Source organism: Parus major, chromosome 1 (genome assembly GCF_001522545.3).
Source record: "Parus major isolate Abel chromosome 1, Parus_major1.1, whole genome shotgun sequence".
NCBI classification, from domain to species: Eukaryota; Metazoa; Chordata; class Aves; order Passeriformes; family Paridae; genus Parus; species Parus major.
Genome location: NC_031768.1, coordinates 78,316,500 through 78,335,273, shown reverse-complemented (window position 1 = coordinate 78,335,273; position 18,774 = coordinate 78,316,500). Strand labels below are relative to the sequence as shown.

The following is an 18,774-nucleotide window of genomic DNA, read 5'->3' as shown; positions in this document are numbered from 1 at the left end:
TGGTGTAGTGAAAGGTTCCCTGCCCATGGCAGGGAAATTGGAACCAAATGATCTTTGAAGTCCCTTCCAGCTCAAACTGTTCCATGATTCTATGATCTTCAACCCGATTGCAACACAGCTGTAACCAAAACTGTCACATAAACCTGCACCATCCAGTCCTGTAGTTGAAAGCAGTAGGAGCTGAGGAATAGAGAGAGGCAACAGATTCAAGAGGACATCATCATGCTATGCCTGGGGAGGTTCAGGATGGACATCAGGAAGAATTTTTGCTCTGAAAGAGTGGTCAACCCTTGGAAAGGGCTACCTAGGGAGGTGGTAAAGTCACCACCACTGGAAGTGGTCAAGAAATTATTGGACTTGGTGCTTAATGCTATGATTTGGTTGGCACAGTGATGTTCAGTCAAAGGTTGGGCTCAATATTCTTGGAGGTCTTTTCCAGCCTTACTGAGTTTATGATTCTATGATTTATACCTGTGCCCTGATTGGCACATTTTCGTCCAAGGCAGCACTGGCTAAGGTCACGTAGTGAAAAATTTAATTAACTTCCATTTATTTGGGCTGTATTTCAGGATTGTGTTGTGTCTGACCTTTTAAACCTTTAAATATAGTTATGCTGATTGAAAGCATCAGCATGCCAGCCTCCACACATATTCTGTTCTCTATTCTCCAACGTGTTTGGTGCTGGTATGAATTTCTGCACACCACAAGTGAGTCCATACCAGGGAAACAGATCTCAGCTGTCACAGAGTGGGAAGCAGTGCAGCTTCGTTACTGCAGCACTCACTCCATCAGCTCCATGCCCTGCTCCTCAGCAGGAGTAAATCAGCTCTCACCATGTGGAGGTGTGCCATGCTGGGTAGAAATACGTACAGCTGGCAGGTAGAGAGCTGTACTTTCATGTTGATAGCACCTGAGCTGCTTTATTTTGATTGGCTCTGGTATCTCAATGCTTACAATGGAAGATAACTTTCTGTGTTCCTGATTGTTGCCCATACAAAGTGTAGTTGAATGTGTTTATTTATATGTGCTTAATTACAGGAGAATTTATACCATAGGTTGCAGTTACTTACATTCCTAAACAGTAGAATTATGAAGACTGAATGTCTCTGATGAAAAGCAATGTAAATGGAAGCATAATCTATTATATGTCAGTGATGGAGCTATTAAAATCTGATCCCAGGGCCACTGATATGAATAACGAGATGCACAGTAACTTTACTGAGCATTGAATGAACCTTTAATGAAGATCTCAAATTAGAAAATGAACAATAAAGATAAATGTAACAGTAATCTCTTGTAAAAGCTGTTTATACCACATTCCTTAAGTCACCATTTTCATTGCTTTTGAGACTAAATGTCATCTAAAAAGACAATATTGAACACAGATGTTTCTTTATTGATTGCAGTGTTGTCAGCCACTTGAAAGACTCTTTGGGCTTCAAACATTTCAAAAGTCTAGGTATCTTCACCAACTGCCTTCTTGACGAATAGGTCATGTCCTCTTTGTGAAGGAAATAATTTTATCCTGACTCAAGTAATAGAAGGCAGGATTTAAGTGTGTCCATGGTATAAATAGATAAATGTGCATACCTAGAGAGTACCATTTTGCTTTGTCTTTGCTGTCAATGAAGGTAAAGGGGTTGATGACGCTGAAGAAGTGACCTGTTTTTCAGGAAGTAATAAAGGCAGCAACTCCGAAGTACAGTCCCTCAGCTCCTTCCAGTCTGATTCCGGAGATGATAATGGTAAGAAATGACTTCATCTTTATTATGCTGGGGGAAAAACTATTTATTTCTTTTTCTAATATTATTAAAACATTTATGAGACATCTTGAAACCCTTTAATGATGCCAAAAGTAAGAAAGTCATGGGTTCAAACCCACAAACTTTGTGTTCCATTTACTAAATTATAGGAACAAAATAAAAATCTTTATGCTTGGGGCTGTTTTATCAGAACCAAGCTTTACAGTGGCTTAGAGATATGATACAGCAGAATTACATTGCCAAGATGTAAGTTGACAAATAGGTTGCAAGTGAAACTGTAGAATCTATGTCATTTCCCTTCTTGGAAGAGCATGAGTTTCATGTTGCACCAGTCAAATATAAGGAATTTCTGTGCTATTTGCCAGGTCTCATTCATGGTCTCAACAAAACTCTTCTGGTGCTCAGCCACAACAATGAGCAGATGAGCCAGTCCCCAGCGTCTTGGCTTCTCCCTGGCAATCACAGCGCAGCAAGCAAGAGAGCACCATTAAATCCTTGTTTGGTGCATACTCAGTGCCTTCCTCTCATGTCCTGTGTCATTATCTCTGTGGTGACATGGGCAGAGCCATACACAGCCCATGAAGAGGCCCACAAAGTCAAAGCAGACCTTTGTTCCTGCGGCCCGCGTATGTTGAGCAGTGGGCCGGAGAAAAGTCAAGATGTTTCTGCTGGGGAGGGATGGTGGATGTCAGGGAAGCCTGATTCAGACACACAGAAAAAGACAAGCACAAAGAAATCATACGTAGTTTCCTCAGCCACCAGTTAATGAACTGTCTGTTGACTCAGTTCCTCAGTCATGTCATGCAGCTGTTCTCAAGGAACTCTGAAATGCTGGAAAAAGCACATATAGCAAAGTACACTTGCAGTTCCTTTTGGGCTGCTATGGGTAAAGCATTACAATTGTTTTTGTCAGGCTTCTCAATGCTTTTCTGCCCCTGCACCAAAAAAAACCCTTTAGCCTTTTTTTTTAGGATAAGTATTATTTTAATTATATATATTTATATTATAGTTATCTTTGGAATAATTATTTATGTGATTGTTTACTGTACATTGTTACTTTTTATATCTCCCAAATTCTAATTAGACATTTCAAACTCCTGATCCTCTCCCCACTGAAATCAGTGACACAGTACCCACAGAAGTTGAATTGGACCTTCTGTGCCTACTCATTTTTTGTGGAAGCTGCATTTAAAATATGGCCTTTAGAGATAACATTTCTACTTCAGGGTTCAAACAAATCTATATCTTCAGGGAGAACGAGGGAAGAAGCTTAAATCATCTGAGTCATTTACAGAGATCGATGCAAGACCACATGCTCTGATTTGCTTGAAGCAGCAGGGAAGGTTTGCAGTGAAAGAGCCTAAAGGGCAAAGCTAGGCATAAGTAAGCACATAAGTCACATGCCTGTACTCCAGGGCTAATGGATATGCCTCCTGAAGTCATAAATCCTTGCTCTTCCTGTCATTTTAATTCTTTGTACTTCACATACCTGCAAAGGTTAGAAGGTTGTCAGTGAAACCACAACAAATGCAGTTAAGCATTCACGCTCTTTGATGAGACAGGACAATGACACCTTCTCCAAACCCCTTCCTCCAAAGCCAGGAGCAATGCTGCTGGGTTCTCAGGCTGGCAGAGGGGACAGGCTTGTGTCACAGAGATGTACAAATGCCTGTGCTGACACTGACCTGTGAAACTGGGTAGCAGCTTCTGACTGGGGAAACCTATCTTGCAGCAGTGGAGCACTGGGATGAATCCCATTGAAGGTGAAGGCAGCCTCTACTCACCCTCTCCAGGGCTCTTGGAGCCTTCTCTTGCTGTGTCAAGGGCTTGTCTTACGAAAACTCACATGGGATGAGATTTTGGAGCTACTTTTTTTTGTCTCGCCTTATTTCTCCTGCATTTAAATTGCTCAGCTTCCCTAGTCTTTCTGTGGGTAGTTTGCAGTAATTTTTATAAGCCAAAATCTGAGCAATGCTGTATTTGAGCATTGGCTTGCACTGAGCTGTGTGGGGTGGGGTTCCCTCCTTTCTGAGAACTTGCTCTGCACAGCTCCCACCAGAGCCAGCCTTTAGTTGCAAAGAAAACTGTGCTGGCCCACAGTTTTTGACCTGTTTTTCACTCTCAGGTTTTTTTTCCTCTAATAGTTTATAGCTGCCCTCCATCTTTTTTCCCAGCCATGCAGCACTAATTGCATGGAGTCCCTTATTTTTCTATAATATTTATTAGGCATTAGCCAGTACAAGTCTCCTTTGTATAATTACCACTGCTGTTGATGGCATAAATATGCTGATGACAGACACAGCATAGAGGTCCTTTGATTCTATCAAGGCTCTTTTTGCTAAGTACTCACTACAACAGGGGAAATTGGATGACATACCTGATGCAATGCCCAAAATTTAGCAAAGATGTGAAAATATTCAACGTATGTCTGCACTGTTAACACATTTCTTGTGCCTCTGCTGTGTGAAACAAAAAAGTTTATTTTGCCCCACATTTCTGGTCCCCTTCTCAGCCTGCTCCAAGCAACTGGTTTTCTCATAACTAAAGACAAAGGGAGGGATCCAGTGCCCACTCATCCAGAGCTTTCCCTTCAGTTTTGATGGGGTTTATTTCATGTTCTCAGAGGCAGGGGCATTAGGTGGTGCAAAATGGAAATCATCTAGAGGACCATACATTATAGGCCTCCACATTAAACAGATGCATAGTCTATATTAATTATTTCAAGGGAAAAGGATGTTTTGTTGGAACACCTGCAGGGAATGAACAAAGCATTTGTGAAACTATTCTGTTAAACCTGGGTAAAAATTTGAACCACAGCTACATGGATTTGTCCTCCTAATTATTATATCTGTGCTCCTTAACCTCCCTGAGGTGTTACATGGCGTGGCATAGTCTGTAAATACGTAAAACATTCCTCTTAGGAAATAGATTGAGCTTAACACCGTTTCTGATGGTGTGATGGTCTAAAAGATAATGATCCTTGGAGCACATGGCACCATCTCCAGAGACCTCTAAGCAAGAATGAATTAGAAATTAGTGTCAGGTAGACATGATTCTGCTGTGGTTAATTGAATCAGCTGACCAGTCTGCTTGAATTTATGAGGTGATACCCATCATCCCATATGCCTTTCTGGAAATGCTGGTTTGGAATTTATCACCACTCTGAAGATATATGGGATTATCTGAAATGAAATGTCCTGCAACCCACTGCATAAATCATGCATTGGTCAGCAGCCTTTTTTTTTTTTTTTTTCCAATGTCAGTTCTGTCTTTTGAGAGAATTTATTGTGGTAACATTCGATGTGTGTTTTAAATACTAACCTGAAGCTGTCCTTCCCCTCCCTTTATTTTCTGCTTTCCTTCCCCTGCAAGCTTCCATAGTGACTGTCATACAGCTTGTCAACAATGTAGTTGACACTATAGAAAATGAAGGTATTTAAATTTTTTTCTTTCTTGTTATACAACAATGCTTCCTATTTTCATTGTGAAACATTCCAGCAGAACCTCACTAATCTACACTGACCAGCAATCCTGTGGCAGGGATTGGGTTTTGCAGATCAGCATGTTCACCAGCAAACATGAAAATGCCAGAGGAATGTACCACAGAATATCTGTGGGTAACTGGAGGTGGTAGAAAAGGTGTCAAGCCTTCACCCTCTTCTGTTCAAGTCAATGTTTCTGCTTGTTTATTCTCATTGCCTTCAGTGAAAATAATAGACTGATAATGGAGCCATATCGTTGAGATTATCCTGGCTGCAGAGACTGGGAAACAGAAGATGACACAGGAAGTGTGTAAAGTATCCCAAGCTGCAGCAGAGCTGGGTTATGAACTCCAGTGGTATCACACAGAGAGGAGCACAGTGGCTGGTTTCTCCCAGGAAACCCTGCCAAACAGCAGTGTGTGGGCACAGCTCCACGGATGTCGTGGCTCTCCCATGGCATTGGGGTGCCCATTCAACAGAGCATGGCAGTGTGCTCCAAGGACCCAACACTCACCTCTTCCACTGACCTCCTGGGTAACCTCAGGCATATCATGTTATAAGTGAACCTGTAATGCGGGGATATCACTATTTTCTTTTTTTTCCATAAAGCACTGAGGAAATGTCTTGTTATCATAGATAAACATTACTTTTATTTATTTTATAACGTTTTTCCTACCCTTGGGCAAATGTCAACTCAGCATCAACTCAGGTTATCCGCAAGTCAAAAGCTTCATCTGTCCGTTGCAAATCTAAGACAGATTTTGCATATTTCAGCTACAACCTAGTCTGCATAATACATAAAGATGATAAAGTAAATTATTTTTGTGAAACTACTGATTTTTTTCCTGAGCAGTGTCACGGTAATTTTGTAAAACACTTCTACAGGAAGTGTAAAACACTTCTATCCTAGCTAGTGATGCCACTTGAGTATTTGTTCATAGTACATTTATTGATTTCCTGAAGTGTAAGAGTGCCATTCTTCTCACTATCAGAAAAAAAAAGTTTAATTAGCCAAGATTAATTCAAAAGAAAGTACCATTCAAAAATAAAAATAAAAAATAACCTTGAAAAGAAGCCACAGGCACTGCAAATGACCTTGCCTTCCTCAAGAAGAAGAAAACTCAAGAAAACACACTGGCTCATTAACATCCTTTACAGGTCAGAAAAAAGCCAGTCTGCCAGCAGTTTTAACTGTCACTGAAAATGCTTTGCCCACTTCCCCATTCCTTGTATGAAACTTAGGATTCTTGCCTGCTCTGCAGCAGAGCTGGTGGAAGTGGTGAATAGCTAGCCACACTGGAGCTCTGGGCAGAATCACTGCCACAGTATCATGGGAGGATGGGGCTCCTGACCTGGGGACCTGCCCAGGGTTGTGCAAGTCAGCAAATTAGTGAGGTTCTCCTGGATCCTGATCCACACAACTCAGAGAGCCCTGACACATCTCAGGTGCAGTGCACTGACCTAATACAGCAAAATCCACTGTACAAAAGAAGAGAGAGGTGCAGAAGAGAGGTTAGGGCCGGTTCAGACACTGCTGCTAAACCTGTAGTAGCCCCAGCCCTCGTCGCTCCAGGACATGGCAGAGTAGGTGGAGAACTCCTGCCTGGCTATTGAGCTAAGGAAGAAATCAGCATCACCACATGCACCATGTGCTGATGAGCAAGGGCAAGTGTGGTCTTAGCAGGTGAAGGGCTGGAGAAGTCTTCTCTGCCCTCACCTCTGTCTGAGCCACAGAGGTTATGAGCTGTAACCATAAAGGTCTGTTTCTCCTTCCAGACCTCCTCCAGCAATGTCATCCAGAGACTTTGCCCGATGACTTCTTGCATGAAGCCCAGTAACATGTGGCTGAACAAGAGCATATCCATCTAGAAAACGCTGCAGCTTATTCCCTGCTCTTGTCTCACATAAAACCTCTTTCCTTGCTCTCTCCCCCACCCCTGCACCCTCTCCATACTGGAATGCCTCCCTCCCCACCAGCTAGCATGGCAGTGCAGGTGGGAGGTGGGTGTGGGGTTCTGGAGCATTGTAGCTGATAGCCCCATTAAATGGCTTTGTATTCTATTCTATTCAGGTTCTTATACCGTGCCCATCACCATGGTATCTGAGCCCAGGTGGGCCCAGATTTGTTTGAACCGGCCCTGAGAATGGTAGATTCTTATTTTTCTGTTTCAAAGTGAACAAGTGAGAGAAAAAATGTACTTTGCAATTATAAGCCATGTCGATGGTGGATAGTCCTTTTTTGTATTAAGAATTACAGCTCTAATGTAATTCTGTATCTGTTCAGTGAGGGTAAAATAATTAAGATATGATAGAAAAGGAATATAATACACAACATAAACATTTATGTATTTGTCTGTATTTGACAGGCAAGCTTATCTTGTATGTTAAAATAAAGAATAATTAAAAATCCTACTAAAATGACACCATGGCAGCTCTACTTTAGAAATATGCATGCAGAGTTTTGTATTTTCACATGTGATACAATGCTGCTGACAAGCTCCGAGTTACCAGTTTTTGCTTTTCACTTTGTATCTGACAGTGTCTGTTATGGATCAAGGACAGAACTACAACAGAGGTGATTTTTCTGGGACACCTTCTGCCTGTGGGCCGGGGTGGGCAGAGCTCTGACTTGATCTGTTTGGTTTTTTTCTTGAACTGCTTCACACGTACTCTTTCGTTTGAATTTTGTTGGGTTCAAAAGATGCATGAAAATGGTCGGCCACCTTTTTTGTTTCAAAATTCAGTCTTCAGTCAATCAGATTTTTTGCTTGCACACTTTCTTTCTTGAAGTCATTGGAGGTGGAAGGGGAGATAAGATTCCATAAGCATGCTGACTGCATTTAAAGATTTTTTTTCTAATAACTGTGCAAAGCAGTAATTCAGACATTTTGATTTCTTGGACTCATAGTTTCTAATACAACCCAGTAGCATCTCAAAAAGAAAAATGCCTGAGAGTGGCCATGTTTTGTTTCTTTGCTTGTTTGCATTAGCATCGTAATGCAGTTTATTCTCCTCCTCTACCCCTCTGGTCAGAGCATGGCTGACCCGTGTCCGTGGCCTGTGGCGCATGCTGTGATTTGAATGTGCTGTGAGGACTCAGGCGAGTGCATGCAGGACGTTCCTATCCTCTGTGGTCTCATCCTAACACAGCACTGTGGTTCTCTTCCCTGCTGCAGCGTATCATTGGGATACCTCTGACTGGATGCCCAGCGCTCGCTTGTCAGACATTGAGGAAGTGCCCAATTTTGAGACGACAGATGGAGGCTCGGCTCATCACGGCAGTACCAGGGAGCTGGAAACAGATTACTACCTTGGTGGCTACGACATCGACAGCGACTACCCTCCCCCTCACGAAGAGGAGTTTTTGAGCCAGGACCAGTTACCACCTCCTCTTCCTGAGGATTACCCAGACCAGTATGAAGCCCTCCCACCCTCGCAGCCAGTCTCAATGGCAAGTACTCTCAGTCCTGACTGCAGGAGACGGCCGCACTTCCACCCGAGCCAATACCTCCCTCCCCACCAGTTCCCCAATGAGACGGACACCACAGGATCTCAGACTGGGAACGAATTTAGTACTTTTGCTGTTGGCCCAAGCCAGAACACAGAAAATGTTAGTAGTGCAGGTAAGATGCCCTTATCTTTGCACAACTCTCTCAACGCCTCCTCCTCTGACGTCTCAGCCGGCTGCGGCTTTGATGACTCTGAAGTAGCCATGAGTGACTTTGAAAGCGTGGAGGAACTCAGCCTAGAAAATGTTCACATTCCATTTGTGGAGACCCAGCACCAGACACAAGTGTAAAGGAAGCTCCTTTCTTCTTCCTTCTCCTTTTTTTATTTTGTCATTTGGTCCAATTAATAGTATAAATATTGAGAAGAAATTTTGCTGAAGGTGTGTCTATATATATATTGGGCAAAGAAAAGTACAGTATAACCCATTATTAACTTGTTCAGAAATGATACTGTATGTGCAGACACAGAGACCAGTTGTATTAAGTATTATACATCACAAAATTGTTACAGACAATCTGGAGAGTGTGTACATTCTATTTATTACCAAGAGTAAAACTCAGCTTTTGAGGCAGGGGGGAAAATAGCTAATAATTTCTTTCTCTCTCACAAAGTTGGGTTGTTTTGGGGTTTTTTTCGGCATTTTGTTATTAAAAGTGTTACAGTGTTATGATGTCCCCACAGTATTAAGGAATGGGTATGGATCATTCAAGGATGTAGTGTTGCATGAAATCTTGTGTCAGCAAAGAGTGAAAGCAATTGATCGCTGGGGCTGCTGCATACAACACGTCAGATGGCTAAAAAAAGCAATCTATGAATTGACCTATCAAAGACAAGTGACCAATTATTTGTCCATAAATATTTATCTGTCCTTTTGTTTAATACATAGCATTTCATTCTATTTTGTGTAGAGTAACACACATCCATACAGTTTATATTTACTCAAAATTGGCTTACTTTGGTTGTCATTTTTTAAACCTTATGTCAGATGCATGTGCATAGATTTGCCCATGATGTCCTCTCAAAATGTCAGAGTTTGGCTCAGGAGTGGCCTGGTTTTGCCCCAGCTGCGTATGCACAGCCTCTCTAAACGTGTGTGCAACATGAGCATGGATCTCATGGGGAACCCAGGGGGGTACCCAGCAGCTACGCAGCTTATCGTTTTTTGGAAATTTCTTGCTGGGGCAATCAGCTCTTTAACAGAAGTCCTCATGCTGTAGTTACTGCAGTAAAATTAGGTGCAATTAAGTTACATATAAGGCTGCTGTAACCTCACATAACTAGTTTAACATCCTTTGGCAAATGTCCATCCCTAGAGTTCACGGGATGAGTTCTCAGCTGCTGTAGACTGACTCAATCGGTGGAGCTGCATGAATGGTCTGTGGCCAAAGATCTATTGCTAGATTTTACACTGGATGCATGATTTTGTAGGATTTGAGTACATCCAAAGGTTGTTTGCAGACTTAAGAATACTGTTGTAGAATCAAGAAAACCATGGCATCTGTATGCTTTTATGCTTCCCTCAGCCTGATTGGAGTAAATGGTAATTCACATTGATTTGGTCAGAGCAGTCAAGTGCAATCTAGAAATACGGGATTTTCACTCAATGTATGAAAGCAGATATACACAGCTTTTTCTTGGTGCTCTGAAAATGTTTTTACCACTGCATTTTACAGCATCTGTGTACCTTACCAGTGAATGTGAGCCCAAAAGCCTACGTTACTGTTGGGTTTTCATCCATTTCTTCCATGTCGTAATTCTGTCATTCTGAAAAGCTATTGAATACCTAAATCATTGTGATAAATGAGCAGAATCATTAGCAGGTTTCCTGTGCTGCTTTCCATGTCCTGTCCCTTGGTCAGTCACCTTAATTGGATAGTTTCAGCAGTTGTGTGCCAGGGCATGTTCTTGACTGACATGAGTTTCACACAAAATTAAATTGTGGGCCATTACTTGACATGCAGAAAGGGTTTATTCAAAAATTTTCCCCAACACAAAGAAATTACTAGTAGAATGTAATTTAAATAATTGCAGCTTGTAACACTTTTAATAAAACAGGATTTCTAGAATTCTTGGGAGTAAGTACAGTGTGTTGCTGCTTCCCTCCAGTAGCTCATATAGCTGTGAAAGATCAGTGTGGATGTTTTATTTGGGATGGTGCGGCAGTTCTTCAGTATAAAACAGCTCATTATGCAGGTATGTGAATAAAATGAGAGAACTTCTAGAAAGAATGTACTGCACATACAGGTATTATCAAGCACTTGTCTGCAAATAGGTCCTGTCCATTGAATTTATGAATGTCACTTGGTCTTCTCAAAGTAAACATGCTTCTGTAACAGTGATATATTCTGAATGTGCTCATGGTGCGTTTCAAACCCTTTCCCCTGATATTATTCCAGTGTTTTTAAGAAGAAAAAAATACGTAAATTTGTGTTGTGATTGCAAGGAACTGAGGGATTTGCCAGAAGGCCATAAAATGGTTTGGCAAGCCTAGAGGCACGGATAGAGCATAACTTGTATTGTTCATGAAGTCTGTGTTACAGGAAAGGAAATGCAATTAGATTGATGTCTCTTCAAGAGTTAGGAGCATCAGAGTTGGCAAAGCAATTCTGCAAATTTAGCTGCACTTTTAAAGCTTGTATGAACTTCTGAGAATGTGATGCTTTCTTAGCATCGGCCTGCAGTTTACATGAGGTTTGCTCCTACTCAGTTTTGGTTTGAGACATTTTTATCCATTCGTTACGCAATTAATTCTGTTCAAGCCCCCAGCTAGTTATTAGGTGTACTTGTCACCTGTCTTCTGTAGTGAAAGTTCTTGCATAAGCCTGAGACACCGATATCAAACCTTTACTGGGACATATCAAAGGTGTCATGAGGGGCAGCACGATGGGAGCCTAGTGATCGCCATACAAAAAAAAAAACAAAAAAAACAATGTTTCTTACCAAGCTTGTTGCCTCAGTAATATATTGTTGGTAGTGAGTTTTAATAGTAAAATATGCATAAATACAATGTATAGTACTTTTTCTGTTTGATGTTGTTGCCATTTCATTTCACTGAACGCCTACTTATTAAAGTACTGTTGGGAAGGTGCCAAGGATCACCCGTTCAGCCTTCTCTGTCCTATTCATGATTTCTATACCTCAATATCTCCTCTCCTCCAAATCCATCTTCAGATTCCCCTCTGTGAATATTGGTACTTCTGTGGCCTTTCTGGTTTTGTTCAGGCTCTTTTTGATAATGATGATAAAACCCAAATGCAGTTCAAAAGGTGAAATACCTCTTAGGGAGTACAATTTTCGTATTAACATCTCTTGTTAAACCAAGCAATTTTATTCTCTTTTTAATTGCTGCTCTGCACAAACATGTCAAAATCTTCTAATATGAAACATAAGAACACATTCATAACATAATGTAAGAATTACTGTTCATATTAGCACTTCCAATATATATTTCGTTTTTCTGCCATATGATGATTTTTGTATCACTGCTGCTGTCAGGTCCCTGGTTCTACAAGAGCTACCCTGCACATCTCTTCTTATCCTCTGTGTCTGTATTTCAGACTACATCCCTGTAGATGGCTCCACTACACAATATTTTCTCCCAGAATCATCTGTAGCAGATTATTTCATAGGCTTAATGAAGTACTTTGAAGTATCACTGGCTTATAACTTAGGATCAAGAGCTTTTGCTTTTTGGAAAGAAGCAGCAAGAGGAAAAAAGCAACTTGTTAAAATGCAAATACACATTTATATAAGAAATCACGAACTTTGCCAGGGGTGTATGAGTCCAAGTAAAAGGGTGCATGTTCTCTGTGTTTTGATCAAGTTGAGAATGTCATGCACAGTGCTGGCCTTTTTAATAATGCTGGCAGTGGAAAGAGCCTTACAGTGACTACATGATTTATTCTGCCAATACCACATTAGGTGGCCTTATGCAAAAGGAAAAATTTGGCTTATGTACCATTCTTAAGTATGTTAATTACTTTGCCTTTGTATTATAAACAAAAAAAAAGGGGGGCAAAAACCCCCCACAAAATTATAGATACTGGATGTAGTGCTGTTCTTGACCAGTATCTTAAAGTGGAATAAAGGGCCAAATGTGACACCATGGAGCTGTAGAATCACTTCCCTCCCATGGGAGAAAATGGACAACCCCACTAGAAGACCACCATAAAGTTGCCCTCTTCTAGGACCCTCCTACAGGATACAGCATATGAAGGCAACCAGGAGGACTTTGGAATGCCAAGATTCACTATGGAACTGTGATTTCCTGTCAGTCAAGCTGTTTTCCTTAAGCTCAGTGACATCTTTGATCCCAAACTATCCCATGGGTATCTTTTACATATAATTCCAGTAAAAGGCTGGAAGGAGTCACAGGCCTCTCACTGCCACTGTCTTCCTCAACTTGGAGGTTATGTGCTCCATCTGTCAAGCAGGGTCTTCACCTCTACATGTCCCACAAAGAACTTAAATTTTGGTCTTTGGAATTTCTTCTCCCATTCTCTAGATTCTCTAGTGCAGTCTGAAATAGTGAGAGCCTTGATGTATCGGTACCCTCTCTAGTCAGAAACTCAGTGTTGCTGCGGCACAGTGAATAAAAGCATGTCATGAAATGCTGATCAGTGGGAAGGCAGCAGCCTGTTGTCTCTGTGAGCCAGGCAGAGACATTTTGAGAGTATGACATAAAAGTTGTGGCTCTTGTCTCCTATAAATTCCATCATAAAGAAAAATGTGGGCTCAACAGGACAAATGGCTAAGAACACACTTTACTCCTCATCGAGCTCCTGCTTGAAAAAGCTAAATGGATGCTGTAGTAAGTATATCCTTACAGTCAATAGTAATTGCAGTCATGGGAGAGGGAGTTGAAGGTGCCCTGGACCAGTTCTGCTAAGCTTCATTTGAAAAGGAAGCATCCTTAATAATGGAGGAAGCCAGCTCTTCAGAACCAGTATGAAAATGCATGTGTGCTTTTTAGGTAATGTTTGGAGCTATTCACTCAGTAATAATGGGCATTTCATTGGTTTCCAACAAGAGAGTTATGTCTTGAGCTTCATTCCCTGATGGTTTACCATCATTTACCATGTGATAAAAACTGTGCTTTTTTGCCTGTTTGCATCTCTGCTTCTCTCAATACACCAAAATGTGATATGAGCCTTAGAAATTTAGACCATTGCCCATTTACCATAGTTTTTAGCCTGTATTTCATGAACTTCACATTTAACATCTCCATTATCAGAAGGGCCATTCAGTTAGTAAATTGGCTGCATCATCCAAGAGATGGGCAGATGGGGAGGAAATGGAATTAAATTCGTTTCTTTATGTAATAATGAAAAGCAATAATTGCAAATATGTCGTATTACACAAAGGCCATAAGTAATCTTTACCAGTGTTAAGAGTGCACTTGAACTGTATTATTGAAAGAGATTGGAGCCCTCAGAACTGTAGCATTCTTTTGTCATAGGAATACCTGAAACACTATTGATCAGCAATGCAATGAGCCCATACTGCCGCTTTTCAGGAGATGACAAAGATGTTTAGGAGTGAAAGCAGTTCTCTTTAAAGCACTGTATTGGAAAAGATTGTCTTGTAAATTTTACCTGTCTCAAGCAGGCTGGTTTGTAAAAGATGTATGTTTTGGTGTTTAAAAAGAAGTTTATAAAATAATGTATATAATGGTTTCAAATTACCAGGCTTTTGTAGATATTTGATGCCAATCAGGTTGCTTTAATTTCTTTTGTTTGTTTGTTTGTTTTATATAATTCTAAAGAGTCATCAAAGTTGGTTTAAACTTCTAAGATAATAGAAAAAACAAAAACATTTTAGATCTGAAAACTTTTTAATCATTTCAAAGTGTACTGTAACTTTCCTTTGGGTTCAGCTCTTTTTGTTTAACTTCTTTCTGGTTTTAAGAAGATTTTTTTATTGACTTTTTTAAATGAATGTGTTTTGCACAAAAAACCTAGAGATATGATTTTTATTCCATTTCAAGTAGGTATTAAGAAATGTCATTTTTCCAATGACAACAAATTCAACCTTATGCAAAAGGGAAGGTTTATCACTTTGAGTGGGTATAGTTCTTCATCTGAAAACTAATTGTTCCTTCATAAATTGCTGTTGGCAGTATTGTCTTGTGTTCTTTTGCTATAAAAACAAAACAACAAAAAAAAGTGTACAGGTTTGTAACTGCCAAAATTTGCTAAAGTTGATGGTTAAAATAAGTTTTCCAAGTAAACAAAAAGAAAAGCCCAGCTGTGTTGACTGCTTCTTGATTTTTCTCCTACTTTCAAAGGAGGGAGCAAGATGAGATACACCAGTTTTTAAGGAATGTAGCATTTCATTCCCTCTCTGTGTTGCAGAAAATGCTACTTTTTTGAACTCTTTAAATTAATTTCATTATTAGTTTCTCTACTGGGGCCTCTACTTGCACTGCAGAGCACTTTTGCCAAGAGTAGCTTAGCTGATGTGTGTAAGCTAAGGCAGTTTCCTGATTAAATCCACATCTTCAAAGAATGCAAGAGGTATCATTGCATCATGCAGCCATCTAGACATTGAGCTCTGTCAATGGAGACAATTTCAGGAGACAGTACAGCTGTCTAGTTGTTTAGTGGGGGTAGGAGTGGGTGTGTAAAGCAGCATCCTACTCCACAGTGGGCCTGCCATGGGCATCTCTGTGCTTCAGCATCATGGCACTGGCAGGTGGGACCAGCTGGGACAAGTTCATGTGTGTTAGCACTGACCCTGGAAGGAGATGTCATTGTGCTGGGCATGATACTCAGTCTGGCCAGGGGCTTGCATTCAGAAATACCCCAATTATTCCTCCTTCCTCGCATCTTTTCAGCTCCACAGCCCAAGCTGCCATGGCTTCAGAAGCTCAGTGTAGGAAGAAAGTCCTTCCTGAGCTCCTTGAATACCCAGCCATGACACAGCCAAGAGCACCCTCATGCTGCTGGGGAGGAGGGATGCTGCCTGCAGTCTGTGTCCCATTAGAGCAAGGACTCAGAGCAGTGTTTCAGTCACGACCAGTCAGCACACAAATATCCCTTCTCAGCAATTTTGAAACAGAATTTAAGCTGTGGAAAGGCAAAATACCAAGTCAACATCAGAAGTGTCTCTTCCCTCAAGAATACCCTTTTCTTTTTTTCCTAGCATGGATGACTGCCTTATTTCAGCCAGTTTCCTATTTAATTTTCTATTTCTGTTTCTGCTTGTAGAGGATCTTTTTTTTTTTCTTTTCTACCATTACCAGTAGATCTTGACACAATCTCAGGGAAATACTTGTGGCAGCAGAAGTAGCCTGGCAGTTCAGTGAGGCTCACTTATAGTGAGCTGAAGCAGAGCATTATAAGAGAAAGTGAGTATAGTGCGGAGAACATTCAAGATGTAAAATTTTTGCTTCGGTTTAATGTTAAAAGCTAGATATACAAAATTACATCAGTATTTCTATTAGGATGGAAAAGATGAGAATTGAGATGGCAAACAGGTCAAAAATGCACCTAAGTTCTGTCAAAATGTAACCAGCACCACTGATTTTCCTCTTAACATCAACCAAAAATAAGTTATTTCTTCCTTCCGTGTGTTTTGGTAACAGGTTTTGTAAATAGGCAGCGTATCCTGTCCGTCACAGTGGAAACCCTCCCCTCGTTAACACTGCAGTGCTGCTGGTGTATGAAGTCACACCAGAAGCCTTTGTGGTCTAAAAATTAAGGGGGGAACACCTCATAAGAAAGTGTGAAAAGGAGAAGACAACTAAAATGACAGCTCTAGTCATTCCAATGGACCTGAAGTTTTTCACACAGAATCTTTTCCTTTGTTGGCACAGAAACATCTGTAGTGCAAAATAACATGAGAAACAGAGCTAGATAGCTGTCTGTGGCATTTCCAGCCCTTCAGAAAAACTTGGAGGGCTTCTGCAGTATTCTAGGGGTGAGCCATTCTAGTGGACATTAAGAAGGAGACAATCCATCCTATTTGAACACTTCCTAAGAATCTTCATTTTCAGATCAAAGACAGTCTTTTCCATGCTGGTAAAACCTTTCCTACTTGCAGATTTTGTTCTGCCTACCCCCATTCTAACATTCAACGGGGGACAAAACACCAGTGCAATGACTGTGACTTCCTCTAATGTTCAAAGAAAGCAATTTAGAAACCCCCTACCTCTTCTCAGCCAGCAGTCATAGCCACAAAGAAGAAAGCATTTTGCAGAAGGCACGTCAGCCTGTTGCAGGAAGGACTCCTGGCTGTGGAGGGAAATGTGTGGTTTCATAGGAGAACAGACAAGGAAACTGTAACAGCAGGGGCATGTCAAGTTCTTCCTCTCCTAATTTAACTTCTTCAGGTGTGTGTTCTCCCCAGTGGTACCAACCAAGGGTCTTTCTGTGCATATATTTAGCTCACATCCCCACTTAAACTTGCTTGTCTAGGCTTCCAGAGACTACATAAATATCTTCCAGCACCTGAAACCATGTCTCTGGCTCTGGTGTGAAGGAGTGTTTCTTATAGGATTTAATGAGCCAGACACCTAAAAATGGGGTGACCAGCCCTGGCAGTGAAACCCTACAGTGTCCCTTTGGCCACTGCCATAGAGGAAACTTTTACTGTGAGGGTGGTGAATCACTGGCACAGATTGCCCAGAGCAGCTGTGGCTGCCCCATCCCTGCAAGTGTCCAAGGCCACGCTGGATGGTGCTTGGAGCAACCTGGGATAGTAAAAAGCATCCCTGCCCATGGCAGGGCACTGGAACTAGATGATATTTAAGGTCCCTTCCAACCCAAACCATTCTGTGATTCTGTGATTCCATGTTTATCTGGGAGGTATGGCCAGGGATGCTCAAATGCCAGTTAAGGGAGTCTTTATCCACAGGCATGTGAGTTGTAATTCTGCCACTGCTTTGGTGTGATTTACAACTTCCACCACCTTTGGAATAACTTTCTGTACCACACATAACCTGAGCTTTCAGGAGCCACTGGATAGCCAGCAGCACCTCCTGCAAGAGATGGACTTTAAAAGCCAAGGTAAATCCAGGGAGCTCAGTGGACACTGCTGCTCTGAAGCTATTGCCCCGTGAAGACAGAAAGTACAAAGAACCAGCTGCACAGAAGCCAATTCCAGCTGTCACACTTGGCTAGTTCTTGGCTTACTCAGACATGTCACAGATTGCCCTCCAGGGAAAAATGCTGCTGTAATCAGGCCAAGCAGAGAGAGCAGCTGACTGCTGCAGCCTACTGAGCAGTTACATGGCAGTGTTTGTAAGGTCATTTATATGGCAAATAGATATTAAAACAAAGCAAAAAAAGAAAAGAAAAACAGCTATGAAGATAATTTTTTGAAGTCACTTTAAGGCATTTATTTCAAATAACAGAAAATTAAATGCATTAAGTGTTAACACAATGGTAGTAGGTGATTGTATTTGCACAGAACAACGTGTGAGGATTCAAGCAGCATGAGTATTTAAGCCTTAATCCGCATAAAAGGTCATGTGCTGATTTTGTTAAGTCTGCTAGGTCACTCCAGTTGTCTTCAGTAACTTCAGGGGTCTTCCTGAGAATGGGGTGTTTGCAGTCCGCCTGTTGAGGCATTACCAATGCCTTAATAAAAACAGGAAGGAGTTGTCCTGGGAATTGTTTGCTAGGAAAACTTAAATATGCCATTAAATTTGGTTGTGAATTGATATGTTGCAAGGAGACCAAGTTCCTGTTATTCACCATCCTGTGAAAACTAAAGCACAGTTAACAGTTTCTGTGCGTCTTGAGGTGGAAGATTAATACCTAGAGTAGTGGAACTGCTGCCTGAAGAGCTTCCAGTGCAAAACTGTGTTTTGTGTTTGCTTCCCAGCACAGACTGAAATACAGCCACAGGGGGAGGATTGCTGTCATCTACCCTCAGATATCTGCAGTGGCAGTGCTTCCCTCTGAGCCAGTCATCCTTGGATGCTTTATGTTCAGTGAAGAGATCTAAGATGTAAAGTCATCTAATCTAATGTTAATATGGACTTTAGGACACCTTCTGAGAACAGATTATTTGTC

The 18,774-nt window shown here is 41.2% G+C and overlaps 1 protein-coding gene across 11 annotated transcripts in view; it reads left to right on the top strand.

The window, feature by feature from the left end:
- The window catches only part of FAT3 (FAT atypical cadherin 3), a 340,610-nt gene extending 325,610 nt beyond the window's left edge, over nucleotides 1-15,000 (top strand). For 2 of the 11 annotated variants that reach the window (XM_015635094.3, XM_015635054.3), the window contains 4 exons: nucleotides 1,632-1,745; nucleotides 5,136-5,195; nucleotides 7,785-7,820; nucleotides 8,422-15,000. In XM_015635094.3, coding sequence (XP_015490580.1) covers nucleotides 1,632-1,745; nucleotides 5,136-5,195; nucleotides 7,785-7,820; nucleotides 8,422-9,044 — 833 coding nt within the window. In that variant the 3' untranslated portion in view covers nucleotides 9,045-15,000. Of the gene's footprint in view, nucleotides 1-1,631; nucleotides 1,746-5,135; nucleotides 5,196-7,316; nucleotides 7,393-7,784; nucleotides 7,821-8,421 lie in introns of all 11 variants that reach the window. The other 9 variants (XM_015635137.3, XM_015635112.3, XM_015635147.3 and 6 more) reach the window with 8 other exon arrangements.
- Nucleotides 15,001-18,774: the final 3,774 nt, after the last annotated feature.